Raw genomic sequence first — 14,093 nt, 5'->3', positions numbered from 1 at the left:
TTAAGTTCAGGATGTGTAGTGGAAGAGATTATAAACATTTAATGAAAGAGAAAATATTTTAGAGTCAGATGTGATATGGCATTCTAGAACCCAGCACTAGGGAGGATGAGGTTGGAAGATCACTGGACCTGGAGTGCCTAGCTAGACCCTGCATAAGTCACTCAGTACTTTGTGGAAGAAATGAAATCTTAAAGGTGTAGTCTTTCCTTCCGCTGATAGGCTGGTATGGTGTCTGACTGGACTTTAGGTGGTAATCTGAATGGCATCCTGGTCTCCCAGACGTGCAAACAGACTTTTCTTTGTGTCCTCAGCAAATGGGAAGTAAAGCGCTGTCAGTGTTGTGGGTCTAGCGGAACACATGTGGCCTGCTCCTCGCTGCAGTTACTGGAACAAAACTGGGAGTGTTTGGACTGTAGAAGAATCAGCTACGGTGCAGGTAAAATCTTGTCGTTTTGAATAAAGTTGCTTTTGTTTAAGTGCATGTTGTTGAAAACGTTTGCCTGTGTATCTGTTAAGCTAACCTCAGGATTTAAATATGTAGATTTCCGAAAGGCCCCCAAACACCCATTAGTCAACTCTACTAATGTGACAGTTACTGATTGCCTGTTGGAAGAGCCGTCATCTAAGCTCCCCAGACAGTCAGCTGGAACCCATCATAAAGAATTACAGAGGTATGCGTTTTAATTTTAGAAAAATACAAAAAATCGCTATGAAGGAAATTATGACTTCAGGTGCCACACACACTTAGGATATTAGCTGATTATACAGTTGTTTAGAAAAATGATTTTCCAAGTGTAAGACCCAACATGGGATGGTTGAAGTCAGGAAAGGGGAGGAAACCGAATACCTCGCGTGGTCACACACCAGGGGTCTCAGCTGCATAATGAATTTGAGACCATCCTGGGATACCTGAGAACACGTATCATATAGGAAGGGAGGAGTGAGTGGGGGAGGAAAAACAGAAAGCAAGGTAGCAGGCTACATTAATCAATTTTAGTAATTTTCTTATTTTGTACTTCATACTATCAATTAATTTTAAAGATATAAACTGGAAAATATCTTTACAACATTATTTGATTTCAGACTAAAGCAAGATGTTCTGTTTTTAAGCGCACAGCGTCCCTCTGTAAAAAAGTCCTGTTTAACACCAAGGTTGGTTTCTTGATGTTAACAGCCATTGTTTACTTCATACACAGTTAATGTCAGGATACTCGAGCCAATAATTTCTCTTTGCTAATTCAACTGAAAAGCACTCTCTAATAATTGGTTACTTTTAAATGAAAATCATTCATTGTGTTGTATTTATATAGTTTGAAAATAATTTTAATGTTTAGATTTGCAAAGATGTTGCATTAGAGATAACTGATTGCTTGTGTCTGTTCCAATGTCCAGTCATGGCTTGAGGAGCAGCATTGATATTCCCAAGGATCAAGGAATCAGCTGCAATAATAAAATATGGCTGCAGTCTTTGAGCAGGACAGTGTTAGAGAGAGATGATCCGTGCACATTGAGTTTATTAGTTCTCTCTGCTGATGGAAAACATAACTCGTGTGCTTCACATGCACGCTAACCCACAGAGGTTCTGATTGTGCAGACTTGCCTTGTGGCTCACGCTTTGCCTTTTAATTAGTTCATAAATGATGCTGTTGGTCTAGGTCTAGACTGCAAGATACATAAGGGAGTGTGAGTTCTGTTGATAATTTTAGCTCTGTTATCAATTATAGCTGCACTATGGAAAGTACATTATTGCTGCAATCAGGTTATTTTAGCTACTGGCCAGGAAGTTAAAATTTGAACTTCATACCCTTAAATTTGAGTCCACTGAATTAGACATTCAAATAATCCTCAGTATTCTTGCAAACGATTGGTGGATGATTAGATTGGTGGAATTTAAAAGTAGACAATCAGATTAACAATTTTGGATTTGGTTCTAGTATCATCAAAAGACTATCTCTTTGAACTTAAAAACAGAACAAAAAAAAGAACTGCAACTTTAATGTCTATCTGTTGTTTCATATAAACTGCTTTAAAGTAATGTTCTTTATTCAAATTTGTGTTTTCTAGGCAAGGCAGCAAGTTTAAGAGAGACATTTCAACAATATTGGTAGAGTTAGGATTCCAAATTAAAAAGAAAACTAAGAGATTATGGATCAACAAAGCCAATGTGTGGAGGAGTGCCTTGGAGCAGTTCCAGGGTCAGAAGTTTAACCCTGCATACACCATTGAAGTAGTATACATTGATGAAAACGAAAAATTTAGAAGAGAACATCCTGTATCAAAGCAGGAATTTCTGAGTCACTTAATGGAACATCTTGAGAATTCATCTTTGTTTGAAGGGTCTTTGTCAAAGAACTTGTCTCTCAATTCTCAAGGTAATTATTTATTATTATATGATGGTGAAACTCTGTCAACCAGTCACATCTAGTTAAGGTGTGGCTACCTGGAGCCCAGGAAAGAAAACTGGGAGGACCCAGATGCGCGCTCTTCCTGCGCGCTCCCTCCGGACAGACAGGAAGTCGGCCCTCCCGCTCTTACAGCCTGAGTTTCCCCTTACAACCATTAAAATATAACTGTTATTCTTGAGCTGGCCTGGTTATTTATCGTACTGACCTAATTCGCAGCAATTATACATACTGCAGATAGCATGTATAGCCAAAACCAAAGAGTTGGTTTTTAATTATGATTCTTTAGGTATATCTGGAATAAATAATTTCCATTTGTTGGTGAATGAGAATTTGCTATTTTTAAAATAAAGATTTCAGAATACCTGTGGTTGGAGAAATGGCTCAGTGGTTAAGAACGCTTGCTTTGCTTGCAGAGGACCTGAGTGCATTCCCAGCACCCACATCAAGCCGATCATAACTACCTGAAAGTCCTGGTTCAGGTGTCCAGCACCTGTGCCTTCTTCGGGCATCCTCTACTCTATGCACACACGTAGACAGCACATATTTTTAAAAAAGCAATTCTTTTATCTGTATTATAGTAATCTGTTTAATGATTTTGTAACTGTGTTAAACTTTATTTCTTGAATATCATTTGATTAGTGTCCGCAGATGAAATGGATAACTATTTGGAGTCTTCTTGTACATTTTAGTTTTTAGAGACAAGGGTCCTTAATGTAGCCTTGGCTGTCCTGCACTTTCTCTGTAGACCAGGCTGGTCTTATTTAGAGATTGGCCTGCCTCTGCCTCCCAAGTGTTGGGATAAAAGGTGTGTGCCACCACACCTAGCCTTTGTTCTTTTTTATAATTAAGCACTGTGTGTGTGTCTGTTTACAACATGGAATTTGTGTTTAATTTTTTTATTATTCATGTGTAACTTGATTTTTTTTTTTTTTTTAATGCACTAAGGGGCTTAGCCCAGAGTCTTGGAAACGCAAAGCAAGTTCGGGGCTGTTACCTTGGGAGTGAGTCTTATATGTATTTTGTATATAAGGTTCCTCCCCCTTTTGTTGTTGTTTGGTTTTGTTTTGTTTTGCCTTTTTGTTTTGTTTTGCGACAGGGTTTCTCTGTGTATCCCCGGCTGTCCTAGAACTCCTCTGTAGACATGACGGGGCCTCCAACTCATCGCAGAGATTTCGCTGCCTCTGCCTCTAAAGTGCTGCGATTAAAGGTTTTCTTTTAAAAATTTCTTATGTTCCTTTCTGCCTTTACTGTTGGTAAAGATGTATTTTGGTTGAAATAAACACTTGAAAACAACAATTGAGTGTTTTTAAGAGTTTTTCCTACAACAAGGAAATTGAAAAGGAGTAAGATTTATTACATTTCAGTTTCTTCCTTCATCATTAACTGAAGCATAATTGTTTTTTCTATTTATAGTGTAAATTTAGTTCTCTGCCCTCCCCCATACCATGCTAAATAGTTGTGTTAACTCTCAAGGTAGCTGTGGCCCAGTGTAAAGCACAGAAATGTGCTCTAAATCCTGATTCAAGTCTTTCATTTCCTTACCCTCTGTGCATACGAGTCTTTTCAGCTGTGGACTGTAGCTGCAAATATGATTATTGTCAAAAATATACTTTAAGTGTTAGTTTTTAATAAATTGTTTTAAAGAACTATTAAAGTATAAACTAGCATTTATATATCTTTCTCACCCATCATAGTTGCTAACACATTGTGAATAACCTATTTACAAGGTACTTAATGATGTAACTGTGTGATATGGGAGTAAATCTATAAACAACCTTAAAAATGTTCATATCCTTTGATACCATATATATGAATTGATCTGATCAGATGATGTATTTGAGCAAGAATATGTAAACCGATAGTGATTGCAACATTATGTCTCACAGTTAAAAATGCCATAACCTGGATAGCCACGAGTAAGGGATGCTTTTTTTTTAAAAAATATTTATTTATTATGTATACAATATTCTGTCTGTGTGTATGCCTGCAGGCCAGCAGAGGGCACCAGACCTCATTACAGATGGTTGTGAGCCACCATGTGGTTGCTGGGAATTGAACTCAGGACCTTTGGAAGAGCAGGCAATGCTCTTAACCTCTGAGCCATCTCTCCAGCCCTGTAAGGGATGCTTTGTACTGTAGTCTATTCTAGTTTCATGCATCTAATAGCTATACTTTTTAACTAATTCAAGTTTCAGATCTAATATAGCAGAACCCAACTATGTATAGATTTAATGACAGACAAAAGTAAGCCAGAGGATTTACATTTATTGTGATACAATTAACTATAATCACATTTTTAAAGATTATATTTTTATTTCATGTGAATGAGTATTTTGCTTGAATGTATGTGTGTATCCCACTTGTGTCTGGTGCCTTCAAAGGTCAGAAAAGGATGCCAGGTCCCGTTGAATTAGAGTTACAGGTTGTTGCAAACCACCACGTGTGTGCCGAAAGTAAAGTCGTGTCCTCTGCAAGTGTCTTAACCGCTGAGCCATCACTGCAGCCTCTGGTTATAGGTAGTTTACTTTCCCCGTAGATTTACACTTTGTTCTATAATTGGTTATCTATATCCAGGGTGAAGCTATTCAACAGAGTTCTTGGGAAGGTCCATATACAGGATGGTAGTTTCTTATGGTTATTTTACAAGTGCTTAGATTTTTAAATTATTTTTTAACTATTATCTATGTCTTCATTTTAAATGATGGGTTTTTTTAATTTGTTGAGTTATTTTTTTATCTGTATTTACAGCTCTGAAAGAGAACCTTTACTATGAAGCTGGCAAAATGCTTGCCATTTCCTTAGTTCATGGTGGTCCTTCTCCTGGTTTCTTTTCTGAGACTTTGTTCAACTGTCTTGTTTATGGACCAGAAAATACCGTGCCAGTTTTAGATGATGTTTCAGACTTTGAAGTAACACAGATTATATTCAAGGTAAAAAAAAAAAAAAGAGATTTGTTTATTAAAATATAAATTATATTCTAGCTGCATTTTAATATAAGTGATGGCTCTGTTATGTTTACCCAAAGAGCTCAGAACCAAGTCAGAAACCAGTCTGGCCTCTGCATGGTTGAACATGTCTATACAAATCTCACCATTTAAGAGTTCAATTTTAAGAGCTACAACTTGAGATCCTGTCTTGTAACAAAAAAGAAAGGTAAGAGTCAGCTAGATAGAAATGAACATTGTGATAGGTTCCATGTTATTTAATGTTGCATAGATTTACAGTCAGAGTGGCCAAGACTGGACAAATAGTCAGGCAAGTTCCATAATGCATCCTAGAAGCAGATAAACTTTCCTTTGTAAGGGGAGACCTGAGGATAAGGGTTTGTCTGACCAGTCTGTGTTTGTCAATCCTCATGTATGTGATGAGGAGAAATCATATGATTCACTAAAGGAACTGAAGTGATAGAGTATTTATGTTTTTTTTTTTTTTTTTTTTCTGGTTATTTCGATCTTGATGGACAGCCCTTGATGGCTTGGAACTCACTATGAAGAGTAGGCTGCCCTCAAAATCAGAGACCCACTTGTCTGCTTTCCTGAGTGCCGGAACTGAAGGAGTGCTGGCATGTCTAGTAGGCCTTGAACATAGCATTTTAAAAGGAGATGCAGTTCCATTTGCTTGCCTGGTGATGTCCAACTCATTTAACAGTGAATGTCTCACTTGAGAAGCAGAGAATCCTTTCGTTGTTCCGTACAGAAAGGTTGATGCCTTAGTCATCTGATACTAGAGTCCTTTGGGTTTTATTTTTGATCTAGGTCCTCTGTAGCCCAGACTGGTCTGACCTCTTAATCTTTTCCTCAGCCTCCCAAGTGATGGGATTTTAGATAGGCAGGTGCCACCAGGCCTTGTTAAAATCACAAGTATTTTTTCCAAAGGTTTCCTTTTATGTTATATGTGTGAATCTCTGTGTGGGCACTGAGAGCAGAACTCCCACCCTGAAACAGCAACAAGTGCTCTTTACTGCTATACCTACCCTTTGTAAATTTTAGAGTGAGTTTGCCAAGCCTGGCATGTTTTACATATATGTGTATGTTGCGTGCTGTCGTGGCACACATTTGTAGGTAAGCAGTCGATACAGCTTTTAGGAGTCAGTTTTCTCCCTGTACCCTGCGACTCGGGATGGGATTCACGTCTTTATCCTTGTGTGGCAAAAGATTCCATCTGCTGAGCCTTCTTTCTGTTCTAAGACAAAAGCTAATTACTTGCCCCAGTCCAAAGATTTTCTTTGCTTTTTTCTCAAATACTTATTTATAAGAAAAGGGAGCATTTTTATTCTTTCTTATTATATTTTCCCAAGTATATCCTAGTTATTAGTATATAAAAGTGGTGTGTCTGACTTTTATTATTTCTAGTGAGACTATATCAAACTCGGATTTTTTTCTAATATTTCTTCTACTGATTCTTCCAAAAGTTCCATTTTGACTATATCCTGTTTGCTCATTCATTTAGTTATTAAATGCTATGTGAGCTGAACTGGTTTATCATTGAAGACAGAATGCTGAATTAATAATATCTTGATCTCTGAATTCAAATTGTAGAAAAAGCACAGAAGATGAGCATTAATGTAGTATACTGCCATACAGTTTGACAGTGTTTAGGGTATGTATAAGAATGCATAGATGTGGGCTGGAGAGATGGCTCAGCGGTTAAGAGATGGCCTGCTCTTCCAAAGGTCCTGAGTTCAATTCCCAGCAACCACATGGTGGCTCACAACCATCTGTAATGAGGTCTGGCGCCCTCTTCTGGCCTGTATACACACAGACAGAATATTGTATACATCATAAATAAATACATTTAAAAAAAAAAAAAAACCTCTATGAGTTACTCAGGCACCCAATGTTTTGGCTTTGCTGTATCAAAAGAGCATCCAGGAAAAAAAAAAAACAATGATATAAACCCGTGAAAAGGTCTTACATGTCTGAAAGTGCTCATGAATTCAAGAGTTTCAGTAGTAAATACAAATGGTTGTAAAATGAAGACAGCCTGCCATTTTTATCAGAAAATATTCCAAAGCATGATATTTATGCTACATTCAGTGGTACAAAATTTCTTTGTGCCCTTCCATTGGTAGAATTCACTGTTTATTAGAGCATTAGGCTCCTATCTTTAGCACAACCAACATTAGTTTCTAAACCAACATATACAGCAAGGGCTTTCTATCCATCCTGAAGAAGTTTTCTGTACTTCTTCGTAAGGGGTCATATCACTTGAGATGGTAATCAGACTTGGTATTTAGGTTACACATGAGTGGGTCAAAGTAACAGCAGTTGTTATCTTAATAGGTATATTTTCTTTTGATCCGAATGTCTCTGTTTAATTAAACATCTTTGAGACTACAATTGTGGTCTTACTATGTCAGAAATACTGGTATCAGACACTCAATTACAAAACTTGCTTAGTATCACCATAGAACCTTCATCTGGCGATGGATGGAGATAGAAACAGAGACCCACACTGGAGCATCAGACTGAGCTCCCAAGGTCCCAATGAAGAGCAGAAGGAGGGAGAACACGAGCAAGGATGTCAGGAGCATGAGGGGTGCACCCACCCACTGAGACAGTGGGGCTGATCTATTGGGAGCTCACCAAGGCCAGCTGGACTGTGACTGAAAAAGCATGGGATAAAACCGGACTCTCTGAACATGGCGAACAATGAGGGCTGAAGAGAAGCCAAGGACAATGGCATAGGGTTTTGATCCTACTTCATGTTCTGGCTTTGTGGGAGCCTAGCCAGTTTGGATGTTCACCTTCCTAGACATGGACGGAGTGGGGAGGACCNTGGTGGCTCACAACCATCTGTAATGAGGTCTGGCGCCCTCTTCTGGCCTGTATACACACAGACAGAATATTGTATACATCATAAATAAATACATTTTTAAAAAAAAAAAAAGAATGCATAGATGTTTAAAATCTGCACATTATAGCCTGTAGTATTTGTTGGTGTGGCATGTGTTCATGCCATAGTGCACATGTGGGTGTCAGAAGGCAATCTGTGCACGTTAATTTTTTTTCTTTTTTTCTCTTTCCATCATATGGTTTCCAGGGTGGTAAAGGACTTCTCTAATTTATTTCTGGGCATAATTCTATTCCACCCTGTTGTCCTGAAGAGTTGAATACAGGACTGGACGGATGGTCCAGTAATTAAGAGTGCAGGCTGTGGTTTGGAGCAGTTGCTGCACACCTTCAGTTCCAGCTCTTGGGAGGCCATGGTGGGCACATCCTGTACTCATGATCAGCTGCTCTGCATAGAGAAGTCTAAGCTAGCCAAGGTCTCCAGTTAGACATTGTCTCAAAAGACACATAAAAAGACATGGTGCTGTTTTTAGCAGAAGATCCATATTAATTCCCAACATTCATGGCAGCCAAGTCACAACCACTTTAAACTCCAGATCCCCATCGGCACCTGTATTCATAGAAACCCACATACGTACCCATTTTTAAATGGAATATAGAATATGTATCATCTTAAATTTGGTCTCATTCAGAATAAATGTTTCTTCTCCTGTGTTACAGATAAATGCTGCAGCTGATATGAACAGCTTAAAGTCAGCAATAAACGAATGCTCTAGCTACCTAGAGAATATTGGATGCTTAAGACTTATAACAACATTAAGTGATAAACACGTGTTGGTAAAAGACATCCTTTTCTACCATGTTATTAAGAGAGTCCAAGAACCCTTGAAGAGGTAAGTGGTTTCTATGTTAAAGATTCTATCTAATTTAAAGTGGTTTTTGGTAATAAGCATGAATTTCTAATTTCAGAGAATGTTAATGCTATTTAAAATGACACTGTGTAAAGCTTAGCCTCCCACCAGAAGTTCGCTCTAACTCTGCTCAGAACTCATGAATGCGATCTTCAAGGAGAAACAATCAGCACTTGAATTAGTTGCAGTTTTCTAATGGAAACTCACTGTAACCACTTGACCTGCTCTCTCTACTCATCCATGTGATGACGGTTGGACTCTGTCATCTTCTGGTAACATAGTACTGACCATTCTTTAATTGAAATACTGAGCTGATTCGTGCTCTTTCTAAGGGGATTTACACACACACACACACACACACCATATATGGGTGTTTCCCTGTATGCATGTCTGGTGCCCACAGAAGCCAGAGGAGGGAATGAAGTTTCAGACAGTTGTAGTCTGCTGCCCTGTGTGTACTGGGAATTAAGCCTGGTTCTCGGGAAGAGCCATCTCTAATTCACTCTTCAGAGCATTACTCTTAACCCTTTGTACTTTCAAAAACTTGAGAGTTCTCAAGCTCTTCCCAACCTCCTCCTCTTTCAGATAGGATCTTTACTTGTTATGTTGTGTGTGTAGACTAGACTGCCCTCAAACTCAGATCCCGCCACCTCTGCTGACGTTTAAGGAAATGTGCTTCTACACCTGGCCAGAATTCTTTTTGTATTTTTTCTTCCCTCATGTGCCCTGACTGCAGTTCCCTTCCTCCTCTCCTCCCTGCCCCTCCCCATCTCCCCTCTCCCCCAGATCTTCTACTCTTCTTCCCTTCATGAAAGAGCCGTCCTCTCACAGATAACAACCAAAACACAACATAACAAGTAACAATAAGACTGGGTACACACCTCATATTAAGGCTGGATAATGCAACTCAGTAGGAGGAAAAGGGTCCCAAAAGCAGGCAAAGGAGTCAGAGATAGCCCCTGCTCCCACTGTTTGGAGTCCCACAGGAGCACCAAGCTGCACAACTATAAAATGTTTGCAGAGGACCTCGCTCAGACCTATTCAGGCTTCCTGATTGTCAGTTCAGTCTCTGTGAACCCTGATTAGTTGATTTTTGTGAGTCTCTCAGGATTGCCGAAACTTCGCCTAGCATTTGGCTGTGGGTCTCTGCTTGTGCTCCCATCAGTTGCTAAGCAAGGTGTGTGTGTGTGTGTGTGTGTGTGTGTGTCTGTCTGTCTGTCTGTCTGTCTGTCTGTCTGTCTGTCAAGGTTCAGGGTCCCTCTGTCAGTAAGGTTTTACCATATGGTTGGGTAGGCAACCAAGAGCAATGTCAAGAGTCACCCTATGCACAGGGAATTACTCAGGGATTTTCCTTTAACAACCATATTATGAAGGAGCAGTTTGTCAAACTATGATAAATAGTATTTGTCACTTTGAATAAAATACAGTTTTTAAGATAGTGATTTAAAATAATCATTAATGCATTTCTTCTTGATGAGAAAGTATATTCTAGTAGTTTATATTATGTCTAAATGCATGTAGTTTTATGGGACTGTTTTCTTTTTTTAAGCAGTTGTTTATAAAATGCCAGATAGATTTATTATAAAACTTGTATGTATACATGTATGTATGTTTGCTCATTATTTCTTTTCTTCAGTTTTAAGCAGGGTCTGAAAATACTTGGTGTTTTAGAGAAGATTCAAGCTTACCCAGACGTATTTCATAAAATTCTCTGTTGTAAACCTGAGAATCTCTCTGCAAAAACCCTTAGTGATCTTTTCACAGTCCGTGGATTACCCAATGGACAGACCTTGAGGTTCTGGAACAGTTACTTACAGGCTGTAGAGGGTATGTGAATTCTTTTCAATATGTTTATTAGGGTTTTGCTCTTGCCATTAAGAAGACTTAATAAGCTGTTATTTGTGTTTGCAAAGGAAACAAGTTATTCCATACACATCTAACACACACATAACACACACACCACACACACACACACACACACACACACATAGTTTAAGCTGGAAAGTGATTTTCTTTAAAAACAAAAAAACAAGCAAAGAGCAAGATTAAAGATCTCCACTTAATCTTTTTTAATTTAAAGTCAAATTGGTGATCATAAACTCTCTGCTTTATCCACTGCACCATTATTAGTATTTGTCAACATTAACTGTATTATTCCATTCTTTAAAGGGAGTTTTAACTTTCAAGTTGTAATTTTCTTACATAAAGTGTTTGCTTCAGCATCTGTTAATTATTACATAAATGAGGGTGGGCTGATTGATTTTCCTACACTAAGATTCACTTGCTGACTGTCCTGCTTAGCGTGCTTGTCCTTAAGGGGTGGATGCCGGACTCATCAGTCAGTCCTCGCAGTCTGATTGAGAACGTGTCTAACCGACAATACTATGTTTTGTAGGTTTAATTTTCTTTTCTCTTTAATTGCTAACTTTTCAGATGGCAAATCTACAACTACAATGAAAGACATTCTTATTTTTGCAACCGGCTGTAGTTCCGTTCCACCTGCTGGGTTTAAGCCCCTTCCTTCAATTGAATGTCTCCACGTGGATTTTCCTGTTGGAAACAAATGTGATCACTGCTTAGCTCTGCCGATCACCAACACATTTCAAGAGTTTCAAGAAAGTATGGATTTTGCCATAAGAGACACTCTAAGACTAGAAAAGGAAGAAGGGTCTCGCTCACTACCGTGGACATAAATGAAGAGATGCTTTTTTAAAAGCTGCTATTGATAAAGTTATTGCTATTAATCATGGCTTTTGAACATTCTGGCCAGCTTCCTGGCTCACTAAAGTTTATGACTCTCTTATAAAGGGATGTTTTGGCTTCTGAACCACTGAAGGTTCGGTCAAGACATTCTAGTATCCAGTGATAGCTTCCTATGACTATGCTTTCTTTATAACTTCAATATGAATCTCTTTCGAATGGTTGTGCAAACTATTCTGCTGTACAGGTGCTCGGCTATATTAGCATGACATAAGAAAAACCTGTTCCCTTGCTTTTTCAATTAGGAATCACCTTCATAGAGTTTTTTTTTTTCTTTTTTTGTATGTTTCGTTTGTCTTATGTTGTTTTTCTCTATGTTGTCTGATTTTCCTGGAATTAATTATGTAGAAAGGCTGTCATATTTCTATATTTTAAAGCATTAAGTAGAAAAGTTAGAAAGTCATCTCATAAATCAGAGCTATAGATATGCTTTTCTAGGGTTTAAGTTTTAAATGTTTTTGTATTTTGTGAACAATACAACAAATAAGGACTCATTGAAGGTCCTATATAAGAAGCAGAGCTAGACAAATAACTCTGGAGTCTATTGGTGCTCCGTAGGCTTACAAGCACTGCTGCTGGCTCTTCAGTTGTACTTCTGAGTACGTTAGGATGTACATCTCATTCTGTATGTCTCTTGACTGTCAGGTTTGGCTAGATTGCAGCTATTTATTATCAAGACTGTCCTATGACTGGTAAGATATCACCACAGCATTCTGTAGTTAACCTTTGCTTTCAAAAGATACATTGTATAAGCAATGAATAAATTATAATTTAAAACTACAAATAGTTAAAAAAAAACACTCTAATTTTGCCACATAGATATAAGTAATGTATTTTGTATATTCTTTATAAACTATTTATTTTTCAATCTTTTATTGCTTTGTGGTAGGGTCTGTCTATAGAGCCCCACCTGTTATAAATTTGCAATCCTCATGCCTTAGTCACTTGGGTGTTGGGGTCATGATGTACACCAATGTCCCCAGCCGTGGTTATCTTTTGATTGTATGAATCTGCCACGAGCAACAGGAAATCATGTTCTTAATCAGTTCAAGGTGTAGATAGTCTCTAGCAAGGTATCATGGCACATACTTGTAATCCATGCTCGGGGGGGGGGGGGGCTGAGGCAGGAGGAGCAGGAGTGAGAGCAAGGTCAAGACCATTCTTGGCTACAGGAGACCCTGCCTTGACAAACAACTAAGCAGAGGAGCCCCTCATAGTACCACCTTTATATCTGTGGCTTTGCAAATCTAGTGCCTGAATCCATTAGCGAGGATAGGGAAGACAAAGCCCCAAGTTTCAGTCCGAAAAATCATGGGAGGTTAAGAAAAAAAAAATCAAATTTTTCTTGATACACATAGCAGATGTCTGCTCTTGGTCATATACTGTTAACCCTGGGAAACACCCTTAAATAACAGGATCTTAATGCCAAAGGAAAAAACCCAAATGTAATCACAGTGTCATTTTTGTTTGTTGCTTCAGTACCCTTCAAGTTGTACTTAACAGAACTAATAAAGTTCCTTTCTTTTTTTTCAATGAGCATTTAGTCTTAAGGCATTTCTTTATTTTGTGTTACTTTTTGCTAGATTTTCAAAAGTAATTTAGTGATCCATCATCAGATAGTTCAAACCTCATCTCAGCAGGCAGCTTTCATTCCAGGTGTGTTGATTGATAAATGGGATCTTTACATCTTAACCTACTTAGTTCTCATGACGTTTTTAAGACTGTTAAATCCATGTAACTTAAATGCTATTTTCTGACTTGTAGTTGGAGTTAGTATTTTTCCTAGGATAGTAACGAGGCTAGAAGCCCTCCTACAGTGCTGTGTTGGGGTATGGAGGTATACTGTACTGAGAGAGTTTGGGCTGCCTACAGGTAAAAGTAGTGGTTCGCTTCTGTCAGTGTGGTCTAAGTTGGGAGATGGTGTCATCAACAACAGGATGTTTATTTCTTAAAGCGAAACGACCAGATTTTCAAAGGTATTCTAGTTAGTGTGGTGTGTAGGTTAATCTTTACACTCGAGGCTTATCAGGGAAATATCAGTGTTACTGCGTGGTGCTTATAGCGTGTTTTATAGCATAGTTCTTACATTGAATTTTTAAATACATAGTTTCAACATTACGAAGCAACAGTTTTCTGTTTTAGTTAAGTAAAAAGAGTGCACTGTCATGGTCTCTGTTATCTATATTTCCCCCTATTTAATTATATTGGAAGCTTTAGGAACCTGT

At 38.3% G+C, this 14,093-nt stretch overlaps 1 protein-coding gene across 5 annotated transcripts in view; it reads left to right on the top strand.

Moving 5' to 3' along the window:
- The window catches only part of G2e3 (G2/M-phase specific E3 ubiquitin protein ligase), a 37,144-nt gene extending 23,955 nt beyond the window's left edge, over positions 1–13,189 (top strand). For 4 of the 5 annotated variants that reach the window (XM_050138883.1, XM_050138885.1, XM_050138886.1 and 1 more), the window contains 7 exons: positions 312–436; positions 542–671; positions 2,065–2,372; positions 5,154–5,335; positions 8,918–9,090; positions 10,745–10,935; positions 11,542–13,189. In XM_050138883.1, coding sequence (XP_049994840.1) covers positions 312–436; positions 542–671; positions 2,065–2,372; positions 5,154–5,335; positions 8,918–9,090; positions 10,745–10,935; positions 11,542–11,801 — 1,369 coding nt within the window. In that variant the 3' untranslated portion in view covers positions 11,802–13,189. Of the gene's footprint in view, positions 1–311; positions 437–541; positions 672–1,083; positions 1,153–2,064; positions 2,373–5,153; positions 5,336–8,917; positions 9,091–10,744; positions 10,936–11,541 lie in introns of all 5 variants that reach the window. The other variant, XM_050138887.1, reaches the window with a different exon arrangement.
- The last annotated feature ends 904 nt before the right edge of the window (positions 13,190–14,093 follow it).

The sequence above is a fragment of the Alexandromys fortis genome, unplaced genomic scaffold (assembly GCF_014885135.2).
Source record: "Alexandromys fortis isolate MF-2015 unplaced genomic scaffold, M_Fortis_MF-2015_v1.1 scaffold_35, whole genome shotgun sequence".
Lineage (NCBI taxonomy): Eukaryota > Metazoa > Chordata > Mammalia > Rodentia > Cricetidae > Alexandromys > Alexandromys fortis.
The sequence above is the reverse complement of the archived record's forward strand: the minus strand, read 5'-3'. Positions and strand labels throughout refer to the sequence as shown.